General features: G+C 44.0%; 1 protein-coding gene across 4 annotated transcripts in view; it reads left to right on the top strand.

Annotated features, from left to right (window-relative positions):
- The window catches only part of LOC309712919 (myosin phosphatase Rho interacting protein), a 54,629-nt gene that overhangs the window by 15,442 nt on the left and 26,511 nt on the right, over positions 1 to 12,676 (top strand). For all 4 annotated transcript variants that reach the window (XM_082544123.1, XM_082544124.1, XM_082544125.1 and 1 more), the window contains exons 4-9: positions 2,234 to 2,385; positions 2,494 to 2,578; positions 2,674 to 2,845; positions 3,149 to 3,593; positions 6,640 to 6,766; positions 7,868 to 7,972. In XM_082544123.1, coding sequence (XP_082400249.1) covers positions 2,234 to 2,385; positions 2,494 to 2,578; positions 2,674 to 2,845; positions 3,149 to 3,593; positions 6,640 to 6,766; positions 7,868 to 7,972 — 1,086 coding nt within the window. The remainder of the gene's footprint in view (positions 1 to 2,233; positions 2,386 to 2,493; positions 2,579 to 2,673; positions 2,846 to 3,148; positions 3,594 to 6,639; positions 6,767 to 7,867; positions 7,973 to 12,676) is intronic.

Raw genomic sequence — 12,676 nt, 5'->3', positions numbered from 1 at the left:
TAGTGGTGATAGGTTAATTGGAAACACAAAATTGCCCATAGGTACGAATGTGGGCGTGAATGGTTGTCTCTCTGTGTTAGCCCTGTGACAGACTGGCCTGTCCAGGGTGTACCCTGCCTCTCGCCCTAAGACAGCTGGGATAGGTTTCCTGAGCTTAGTTGTTTGTTTCGTAGAAAAGTTGAGTCAGAAAGTACTGATGCTGAGAAGAGATTACTAGAGTACACCGACTCAGAATTGTTTTCCACTTCTTAAAGCGCTGCTGGGCTTCAGCTTCTCTGATCACAGCAAATATCGTTCGATTTATTAATGTGGCATTAGTCTTGCAACCCTGTGGGCTTGCACATAGTTGTCAGCCATTTGGTCCTTATTTTCACACATGATCATTTTTCTTTCTACTAGAGGAAATTCTTCCACAGCGTCTCAGTTCTGAGGTACGACGCCATGTAATTGCCATATTTGGCAGGCCCTAGGGCTTTACAGATAGATCTTAATAAAGCTGGATCTGTGTTCAGTGGCCTTAAAAGGAGCTGGAAAAAGACCCAGCACCTGTTTTACATCTGTAGCAGGCACAGTGCAGCAAAGGCTGATAACAGAGCGGCAGGATTCTGAGAAGGTCGGAGAGGAAGTTTGGAGGGTTTTCTCGACATTAACGAGACTGTACAGGTTCAAATGGCAGTCGGACCACACAAAACATACAGGGAAGTGACGTCAGAGCTAGGGCAGGGCGATATGACCAAAAATATTTATCACGATATACATTTGAAAATTTGCAATAACAATATAACTGACAATATAATTGACACTAGACAAAATACTTTACAACTCCACAACTTTATTAATGCAAAAAAACCAAAAACCCATCAATGTATTTTCACTTAAACAAGCAGCTGTTTTTTATGTGCATTAAAGTTATATAAAAATTTAACAGTACAAATGCAAATTCCTCGCTGACAGTTTAACCAAAAGGCATTTCCAGTGGAAATTGGCCGACATATCCTCAGCATAACCATGTATAATATCCACAAAACTTAAAAAGAGGTTATACACACACGATACGGTAATATTATGTTGAAGCACAGTACGTAGGCCAGGCTCCTGCCTACGATAGCCATAATGCTCCGACAATCCATCAACCGGTGCGGCTTCGTAGCTTAGCAAAAACATTTGACAGAGTTTCGAGCGCTGTGTACATAAAATCGTTTCGAGGTCGGTAAACACAACCAGAATTCATACATAAGGCACACGGGATTATAAGGGGCACTGTCGACTTTCAGAAAAATCAAAGGATTGATTTTAAGTGTGCCGTATTTTCCAAACAACACGGTAATAACGACGGCCCGCTAGCATGCTCTACCAAAAATAGTGCTTTGTTGTGTATCTGATGGACGAAAGCCAAACCAGTTCCACACCACTGAAGTTGCAGCATTTTTACAAACCAATTCTGATTCATCTGTTTCATTCAACGATCCGCTTTCGCCCTTCTCGTTCTGCGTCGCCGCCATGTGCGTATGTAAACAAAGGCACTGCGCATGCGCGTTTTACCCATATTCTATCGCGATATTTCATTTTCTTATCGTTGCCCGACAACACAAACAACACAAACGTTATACCGGTATTACTGTGAACAGTATAATATGGCCCTAGTCAGAGCTTTGACTGTGGTTTGTGCTTTGTGGATCAACCATGACGCTGAAAGCTATCAGTCTCCATGCTACAAACAGCTCTGTTCTTCACTGAGCATGCTGTTACCTTCACTTTTCACTCAGTGTGCTATAACAGAGGACTCAACTCGTTACCATAGTGACGTGGCGATAGCAGCCGAGGGTTCGTACAGTATGACAGAGAGATCTGAAACATGTTTTCCTTTGGAACGTGATATGAGTATTTAGCTGGGCGAGCACACCACACATTTGTTCTCGCTCTGTTTTTAAAATGAACAGGTCTTAGGTCTCTAACCTAACACTTCCCTCCGCTTAGCTATGTGACGCACAAGCACAAGCAAATATGGAGGCTAATTTGTAGGTCTGTGCTGAGTACCATACATGCATGTTAAACATAATGATTGGCCATGAGGGAGATAGTAGAGATCTTTCACATGTCACATGCAAAAAAAAAAAAAAGTAAAACAGTTACCCATATCTCCAAAGTGAAAACTGGATTACCTACACAGTGTATAAATATCCAAATATTTGGATACGTCTCTGCTCATTTTTTCATATTGTGTCTTTTCTAGCCAAGCACGCTCCCTCAGGGCACAGTCAACATGAACCTGTGTACAGACGTCATTGATGCAGAGCCCAAGACGGGCCAGAAGAACTCACTGTGCATCATCACACCTGACCAGGAGTACTACATCAGAGGAGAGAATAAGGAGATCATCAATGGGTAATTTGTCCAGATATGATTACTGATGGGTTGTCACAGGGTTGGATGCTGATGTCTGATATTCAGAAATCTTTGGGCATGTGTGTTTGTGCACGCACACACCTGCAGGTGGAGTGAACAGCTGATTGTCTACCCCCGAACCAACAAACAGAACCAGAAGAAGAAACGCAAAGTTGAGCCTGCCACCTCCCAGGTAATCCTCCTCACAACACAAACGTTCAAAGGTCAGGATCATGCGCCACCTTCTTTAGGCCGTCATTTTTGACTTCATTGTGCGTTCACATCCAGGAGCCGGGTCCAGCCAAGGTAGCAGTAACTGGGTCTGGTATCCCAGAAGCGGAAAAAGTTCCAGATTCAAGCTCCATCATCTGGCAGGAAGAACTGAACCAGAGGGAGGCTGAAGGGGCAGCAGTCTGGACTGCTGCTGAGCTACCTTCAGGATCACCACTGCCCCCTACAGGTAAGGAGAAATAACACATTATAAATAAGGTCAAAGGTGATATTCAAAAAGGATGTAACCAAGTGAAAAAGACACCACATTTAAGTTTTTCATTAGGCTTTACCCAGCCAGTTGTTTTCTAGATAATGGGTTGTTTATTATTGAAGAAGAAATTAAAGCAATTTAAAATGACATAAAAATACATGTTTCCAAGGTAGAGAGTCTAATCAAATGGGTTTTTGTTTTTTTAAGTCAAATGTATTCAATTAATCTTATTTTAAATAAATATATGGCATCATGGCATCTTCTGTTCCTCATCTGTAGGGGACTCTGCATCTGCGGCCCAGGCTTCTGATGCAGGCTCAGTGAACGGTGATGAAGTGGACCGGGGCGGCCTGCCGTTGCACGGCTCCACCCCCCAGCCTCCCAGCGACCTGCTGTCCCCGACCGGCTCCTGCTCCAGCCTGGGAGGCATTCCGCGCTGCCTCTCACCAGCTCCCAGCGACCCCTTCCCCTCCGGCAGCTCCCTGCTCTCCAACGGCTCTCACATCAGCGGCTCAGTCAGCTCTCTCGACTCGGATGCCAGCGGCAGCACGGTGACGAGCACAGACAGCCACCCGGCCACCCAGAGGAGCGGTCACTCCTACAGCCACCACGACACGCCGCGGTCTCGGCGGTTGGAGGCTGAGGCTAGAAAGGCTGAGAAGAGGAGCCGGTTCAGGAGCCCAGACAGGCAGGAGAGAGAGGCCGTCTTCAGCCCCGAGAGGAGGTCAGTGTTCACTGACTTCTAAACTTTCTCTTATGTTATACAAATCATCCAGCAAAACAGCAACAAGTGAAGCATTTGGAAGCTGAGCTGTTTTCATTTTACATTAATGATAATCTGATTTCACAGATATTCGCAAGACGTCTCTCTTTGTATGCAAACAGCTGTTAATGCAATCTGACTGATTTTGTCACAAATTCAGTCAGACTGATCAGTGGAAATGGTGAATTGTGCAGCCTTGTGCAGTTATTGTGCCGTCTTTTGGATCCATCTTGTCTCATCTTCCCAATATCTCAGAAAATAAATTACACTACCTCTTCTAGGTTGTAGCTACGGTCGATAGCCACCCTGACTGTCAATAAAGCTCTCTGGGAGTTGATCACGATTAGGTTAAGTCACACAGCGTTGTCATTTGTCCACAGACATTTAAATATAATACACAAACTATGAACTCTAGCTCTGTCTTAGTTGTATTTTTTGTGCTCAGATGGACTTGATTGAAAAAAGTACTACATGTGAGCATGCAGGTAGCATGTTGATAAGCAAAGGTGATAAGATCCTGCTGCGAACTAGCAGTTTAATCAGCATCTGATTAAACCTGATGAACCAGGTCAGTGGAATGCTTTCTTAGAATCTCAGCTCTCTGCGTTATATTGGATAGCATCAGTTTTTTACCCGTGTTTTTATGGGAAAATGTGTTCCTTAACAATCACCCCTGCCTTTCAACTTTTTCCTCCTTTTAAAAAAGCACACAGTGCAGGTTTTGTACTTTCCGTTCAGCAATCTGACTCTCCACGACTGGTTATGTTTGTGAAAGGTCTCTCTCGCACACACAGACACCAGTGAGGGCAACACTTCAAACAAACCTAGTAGGTGAGGTTGTTACAGGGGTAGCGGGGTCATCTTTTTCCTCCCAGAGCCAGCTTCCTGTGCCATTCAGATAGCTCCATGCCTGCCAGGCCCAAAGGGAAAAGGAGGTGGAGGAAAGTGGCCCTTGAACATTATTAGTGTCCTGAACCAGTTCATGTTCAAGTGAACACACATCTGTCTGTACAGCAACCAGGGGAGCAGCCTAGGAGCCGCTTTCCAACACTTACCAATGTTAATGTGCCATTATGTAAATGGCACATTAACACAGCAGGCATCTGCATAGCAACAGCAGCCAGCTTTATATTTTTTGACATTGCAGTGTGGGGCCAAGGATGGAAAATAGACACAACAACTCGAAGATGTGGTCCCTGACTGAGAAATGTCATTAAATCCCGTTACGACTGAAATCCCTTTCCTGAAAGTTCATACTTATTCACTGCTGAGTTTGTTAGTTCAGCTCAGGATGAGATGATCGAAGCAAAGCCTCTGGTCAGCAAGATCCATCTAGAAGTAGATGTCGCAACAAGGTAAACTTGTGGAAGGATCATAAAGGGTTTTCTACAGCTGACTGCATGGCCCAGTGTTGGCAGCATGGCACTACTGTGTTAGTTTTCTGCTAGTTTTGAGTCTCCATCATTCACACTGGCTACCTCGTGCAGGTTTATCAAAAGGCACGAGCTTTTGTCCTTGCATGATGGGCTTACATGGTCCAGGCCTGCCTGCCTAACAGATGAACCTTTGTCATTTCGCCCCGTTTCACATTCAGTCATTTGGTTTTAATTTGAATAATATTTTAAAGTTCAAGGAAATTCCCTTTAAAAAGACAGCACGTGCCAAGTGGTGCTTTTCTTTTTCCTAACTGAAATGAAGTAACAGAAGCAACAGCACTTAGCCAGAAAGTGCATGTGCACTCCTGGTCCTTGTCTGTTCCTCATCTGATGTGTATTTCTGACAACTTCATGTGAGCCTGACTGGGGCAAACGGTGGCCTCCACACTGTCCTCATCCTCCTCCCCTCTGCTTTATTCCCTTTTAAGGGCAGCGACTGTAGCAGAAGTGTCCCCAAATAAGGGCAGCATTTAAGCAAAAGAGTAATATAATATTTCCCACTGCTTCTTGCCCTCTTCCTCTCTGTAATGCAGATTTCTGTTATTGAACAAAAGGCCTGTGTGGGAATGTGTCAGAGCAGGCGGTGTTGTGTGTCACAGACTGAGGAAGGTTGCAGATGGACTTGAGCGAGCGTAGGCTGTTCTCAGATCTGTGATCCAGCACTCATTTTACCCTTGAGAGATCGTTCTGTGAATGAGTTTCTTTAGCGTAATCTGTTGCAGATGATCAGCCTGTCCACTACATCAAAGACCCATGACTATTTACTGGGAACATCTCAACTCTTTACATTTACATTTGAAGTATTTGCATTTTTTTTTCCTTCGCCCAAAGAAACATTTCTTGACAGCACTGGCAGAGCAAGCTTTCATTTCCCCTTAGGAGGCGTGACTTAAAAACCTGCTGCTACAGTGTCACAGACCTGAAGATTAACCCATAATGACTTTAATCCTGCAGCAGCAAAAGCTTTCTAAACGCATCAACAACTTTACCTGCTGTTTGACTGCAGGGTCAGAAATATAAGCAAGTTTCTGCTTCCAGTATCTGGCACCGATGATCAGTGCCAAAGGGAAAAAGTTCCCAGGGTTTTAAGTATTTGGAGAATGACGCTTTTTTGGGGGGTAATTTTGCAAACATGTGGTCTCCACACAGAGAGGCCCAGCACTTTTGAATTAGGAATCCATTTGTACTATAATGCTACAGGTTGCTTTAAGCAGACCTGTAGATTTATACTCTATTATGAGTTAGTCAGTACTGTAAATCAACCAGTCTTAACAGCACAAGTCCATTGTGATCATCAAGACTGTAAGAACAGAAACAGGCAGATGATCCCAGAGCTAGGACAACTGATCTGATTAGTGACTAAATGTTTGTCAGGCTGCTGTAGAAGAAAATCTCTAATTTTCTTCCAGTTAACTCATTCCCAATTCCAGCGTCTTGAACAGTTTTTTTTTAACACAGTACAAGTTAGGTTAACATGCCAGTTGAGAGCCTTTCAGTGTCATTACCATTCATGACGATTTATAGAAACTGAATGCCTTACATGTTTAACCAAAGTGTGCATTTGTTTGCAGTCGCTCCGGTGTTATCGAGAAGTTGGAGGCCTTGGAGTTGGAGAATCCAGAAAAAATGGAGGTGGAGGAGTCGGGGAGAAGCAGAGTCAGACAAGGCCGAAGTGAACACAGACGCTTCCAGAGAGAGGTAACGTGTGTGAGTGTGGGTGTGTTCAGTCCAACAGTGCCAATATTGTGCTGCAGTTCACAATAGATATGGTAATATGTGTAAACAGTGATTTTCAACAACATCACATGGAAAGCCAGATGTGTTCTCAGCAGTGGCCCTACCAGGACAAGTTTTGGTTCCCCCTCTGCCCCGCTGCTATCCCACCGCTCCTCCTCTTTCTTTTCCCTTATCCTCACCCTCTTCCCTCCGTCCTCTCCCTCTCTCTGTCCTGTCTTTGTTTTGCTTGTAGGTCAGAGGTCAGCAGGGGTTGCTGTATTCATTTCCAGTTTCCACTCTGTGGTGGGATTCCCCTGGTGATTACATTTTCCTTTCCCACCCTAGCCCCTTGCGCTAAGTTTGAGCAACTCGGGCCTGAGTTTAGCAAGACAGTGACCCGACACAGAGTCCCCACTCGGACACCACTTGGCCCTGGATCTGTTTCACCATAAAAATATTGCGTACACGTACGCAAATAAAGCAGCCAAGACTGCTTGTGTGTCTCTTACTGCACACAAACGCTCTGTTCTCCTTATTGTTGCGTTGAAACAATGCACACATTTCCAGCTGACGCATTTAGCCTCATGCTAACAGTGTGTATTTTTGTTTTCAGCCTCTTTGATTCAGTGCCGAATTCGGCCTCATAAAACACATGGGCTCAACAAAGTAGTGTTTGTCATGAGATTTCTCCACAGCTCATTAATACCCACTCAAACAGACCTGATTACAAAAGAATGGGTCAGTGATTCTTGCCTGTTCTGTGTGTTTTCTATAAAAACATTTGCCCGCTACTTATTACTTGCACTATTATGCAAACATTCTGGTAGAGCCAATTTACACAAATCTCACAGAAAACTCAAACATGCATCTATGCTTCCTTTTTTCGTCTGTACTATGGACTGTTTTCTATGTGAAGGATGCAGTGCAAAGTGTTATAAATTACTCATCACTTGTATTGTTGATGTTGAGCATGGGAATGCTGACTGTAGTTCACTAAATGGCTGTGGGTGTCAGTAGTGACAGTAGTTTCTTGGAAGTTGCTGAGAGCTTCTTTAAGGGTGTTTATATGCGTGTGTTGTTTAGGAACAGAGGCAAGACGTGGGTCAGGGTCTGGACTTTCCCTCTACCCTGCCCCCTCTGAGAAGAGCCAAGTCGTTGGACCGGAGGACCACTGAGTCAGTCATGACGGTGAGTGTTCTCTTGTTTTTGTAAAGTCTGCGATCATGATAAAACTCCAAGTGTTCCTGTCGGAGAATTGACCTCTCAAAGTGAGCAGTTTGTTTTCCAGCCTTACTCACTAATTGGCAAGAGTCACTGCAACGGGGGAGATGATAAGAAGTCAGCTGCTGTTGTTTGCTCAGCATGTTGATGGGAATTGTTAGTTCGTCATCCCGCGTTACATCATTATTCGTTTGTTGTGTTATACGCTTGTCTCACACATTAGTTACCTAAAAAACTGTTTGTGATTTTTAATGAATAAATAAGATGATTGAAAAATTTGTTTATATTCATTGAACAATGTTGGCTTTACATTTAAAGCCACTCATAGCGACGTTTCACTGGGCTAAAAGAGCCCCGTTTATAGGGACTCTGGTAGGTTTCCTTTAAAAAAACAAACACTTTCCCTCCTCGTATACTTTGACAGTGGGTGGATGCTCATGTTAAACATGGTAAAAACAGAGTATGTACAGCTTAACCATGTCAGCGCAAGTAAATGTAACCAGTATGTAACAAAATATATAAACAATGGGCAAATCAGAAGATTTCAGGAACGACAGGAGCCCAGAGGATGGGTAACCACAATGAAAACACAACTGCAAATGATGAAGCAATAGTTCAACTGTATTTGAAATTTGTGCACTGTATTGCCTTTACAATAACAACCAAAATTGTGTGTGCGCGCACAGATACCCAAAATAAAAAAGAAAAGAATGTTAGACCCGGGTCTTTTAAAGTGTCAATAGGATCCAGATCAGGCCTGTTTGGTGATCTGGTGAGTTATTGGTGTGAGTTCAGTCCACGATCGATGTATGGTTTGCACTGTTTTGTCCTACCACAGTTCAGGCAACCAGACTTCAAGATTCAATTCCAAATGGGCTGTGGCTCGCCATCCATTGCAATGGAAAATTATTCCTCTTCTGCGGATTTCCACAAAGTCTGTAATCCAATGTTCTCCGAGGAGTCTCGGCTCCTTTCTCCAACTCAAAAAACCTGACCTAAGAGTGAGGTCAGAATTACTTCAAATGAACACGGTTCACACTTAACTAACACTTCTGTTTAAAGTATAAATCATGAACAAAATGTGTTTCAATTTCTAATGTTGTACAACTAATCAAATTCTAAACGTTTTCATTACATGGCAATGTAGCTATCACCAATCATTAAAGCAATTCACACTGCTCATTAAAAGCAGCAAACTCAATATACTCTGCTCACGGTCAAGTAACAACAGTGATGAATAAAAGTAACACAATAAAACATTTCAATACAACAGATAGACATACTGTTTTTTCCTTAACCTAACAACGGCTAATAAGTTCTCAACTAACGCTTAACAACGGGAGTGAGCGTTTAGCACACTCGCTAGCTACTTGCATAGTACCGTCACCATTAGCGTTTGTTTTTTGAAGCGAACAACATTAACATTTCAGGATGCCGATCAGTGGCTATAACAGTTTCGTTACTCACCAGTGCAAAGCACTTCGTATTCATAAAACTAGCTTCGGCTATCCAAATCTGGCGGCTAATCAAGCAGACACCAACAGCTTCGCTGTTTCAACAGCTACCACGTTTTCCCCACAGGTACTGCTATGGCGCGTGTGGTCTAAGCAGCCTTAGCAGCGCAACCAAACATGAAAAACAAGGCGGGACAAACAATCCCATTGGTTGGACTGCATTTGTATCCAGGTCAAAAAAATAACCTTTGAGAAACAAAATAAATAAATAAATAACACAAATAATGCAATTCCATACAAAATAATTTGGATTTTTTCTTTAGAGTCTCTCTCCAATCATGAGTGCTTTTAACTGAACAAAATAAAACACCTTTAATAATAATTACAATAAACAGTCTCTAATTCCATCTGTTTGCCACTGGGCTACACTCTCCCCTCCTAAATTCATGCAAGTCCCTTTGCATGGGAGATGGCTGTGACCTCACCACTTGAGAGAGTGGCTCCTGGTAAGTTCCAACCTCCTTACTCTCTTGCAAAGCATCAGTAAAAGCTAAGCTCAAGCCTTGGAATAAGGATTGCACAATAGATATCAGTGGATTACCCAACTGGGTGTACTGCAGTCTTTCTGGCGGACCTCTATTCCTCACTGAACGTCGAAGAGTGTCCGTTTTATCACCTTCCACGCTCTGTTGTGAATCTTCTTTGTTAAAGGCCTCAGGCTCACTGTCAGAGTCTTCTCTGCTTAGAAGAACATCTCCCTGAAAGGTGGATGTGTCTGCTAAGTCATTTCCACTTCCAGGTACATCAGCAGCTGAGCGTTTTTCACTCACGGCATCCAAGGCAGTATCCTCCAAAATGATTTCTGCATTTCCATGAGACAAGTCTTCTCTGACTACCGTATCATTAACAGCTAAGCAGTCTTCAGTTAAATTTATCTGTGCTGCCTCACCATCATCGGTGTCAGGGGATGATTTTGGAATCTCGTACAATGTGGTGAATCGAATGGTTTCTCTGGGACGCCTCTCACGAAACCAAACGGTATCCTCCTCTGTCTCAGAAGGTTCAGTCTCATCATACTGTTTAGCTGATTGCCGTGTTACAGGCTTGCGTGTGGAGTTTGTCATAACAGGCTTCTCCTTAGTGGGTGTGACAAAACCACAAGGGAGTAGGAGATCTCGATGGACAGTTCGCCAAGGAGCGTCTCTGTTCTCAGGTTTTATTGTGTAAACTGGGAGATCTCCCGCCTGCTTTACCACCACATAAACATCTGACTCCCACTTATCAGCAAGCTTATGTTTCCCTCTTAGGCGTACAGCACGCACTAAAACTCTGTCTCCTTCTTCCAATTTAGAAGCGGTTACACGCAAGTCAAATCTGGTCTTATTCTTGTCAGCAATTTTTGCTGCGTTTTGTGCCGCGATCCTGTAACTCTCTTCCAGACGTGACTTCAAACTTTGCACATATTGCGAATGTGACTTGTAGCCGTCGTCTCTGAGGGGAAGACCAAAAGCCAGGTCAATGGGCAATCTGGGTTTACGGCCATACATTAATTCATAAGGTGAGTACCCTGTAACGTCGTTCTTTGTACAATTGTACGCATGAACCAATGGTTTCACAAAGCTATGCCACTGTGATTTGTCCTTGTTTTCCAATGTGCCAAGCATGCTCAACAGCGTCCTATTAAAACGCTCTACAGGGTTTCCCCTAGGATGGTAGGGCGTAGTACGAATCTTGTGAACACCCAGGATGTTGCATAGTTCTTTGATGATGTGTGACTCAAAGTCAGGCCCTTGGTCACTATGCAAACGTTCAGGAATGCCGTAATGGACAATGAAATTATCCCACAGGCACTTGGCAACTGTTTGAGCTTTCTGATTGTGAGTTGGGACGGCAATGGCATACTTAGTAAAGTGGTCTGTAAGTACGAGGACGTCCTTAATATTGCTCCTATCAGGCTCAATGGACAAAAAGTCCATACAAACAAGCTCAAGAGGTCTGGTGGACTTTATGGTGACCAAAGGAGCAGCTTTTTCAGGAAGGGATTTTCTCAGAACACAGCGATCACAGGTTTTAACCTTTTTCTCAACATCTGCAGCCATCCTTGGCCAGTAAAACCTTGTTCTCACCAGGTCGAGAGTGCGTTCAATCCCTAAGTGGCCCATATCATCATGGAGGCTATGGAGGACTGTGTCTCGAAACTGCTCTGGAAGAACAAGTTGCCAGGTTACACAACCTCCATCTTGTCGTGTTCGGTACAGTATTTGATTGTGTAGCTCAAGGCGACTGAATTCCCTGATTAGTAAGGGAATATCGGGCAGTTGCTTTCTAACGGTGGGTGGAACCTTGTCCCCAGTCTCGAGTTGAGCTATAATTTCCCTCAAACACGGGTCAGCTCGTTGTTCTGCCCTTAGCTGCTCTACTGGCATATGGGGAATAACTGGTAACCCACCACACTGATCTTCATTCACAAACTCATCTGGTATAGCAGATACAGACATGGCCAAAGAGTCTACCAGGGTGAAAGCACAATCCATCTCTTTGTTTTCACTTGGGCTACAGCCAATGAGGTGCCTCTCACAGATAGCTGGGACCACGTCTGGGCCAAGAGTGACTCCTTGACCAGACAGATGTGTTTCAGTGAACCGCTGTATACGTTCCTGCTCTTTTTGTGAAACGGTGTCATTGAGCAGTTCTCCATGTGGTCGTCTTGAAAGACCGTCTGCATCAGAATTTAACTTTCCAGCTCTGTACTGAAGCTGGAAGTTAAACGTGGAGAGTGCTGCTAGCCAACGATAGCTCATTGCATCCAACTTGGCTGTAGACAGAACATATGTTAAGGGATTGCTGTCAGTTACAACCATGAATTGGCTACCATAGAGGTAATCAGAAAATTTTTCTATAACTGCCCACTTTAGAGCTAAAAACTCTAGTTTGTGGGCAGGGTAGCGAGACTCACTCTTGGACAAACCTCGGCTAGCATATGCTATTACTCTCATCTGCCCCTCCTGCTCCTGATACAAAGCAGCACCCAACCCCATAGTGCTGGCATCCGTATGGAGAGTGTAGGGCAACTTGGGGTCAGCAAAACCCAAGATCGGAGCAGTAGTTAGCTTTTCAATGATCGCTCGGAAAGCTTGTTCACACTCTGGAGTCCATCGCTCACCAAAGGGTTTTTTCGGATCATGATACTGAGGAGTGTTAGCTTTGGGCTTGGTAC

The sequence above is a fragment of the Aulonocara stuartgranti genome (assembly GCF_965226115.1).
Source record: "Aulonocara stuartgranti genome assembly, chromosome: 8".
NCBI lineage: Eukaryota > Metazoa > Chordata > Actinopteri > Cichliformes > Cichlidae > Aulonocara > Aulonocara stuartgranti.
This window is presented reverse-complemented; position numbering and strand designations above follow the sequence as displayed.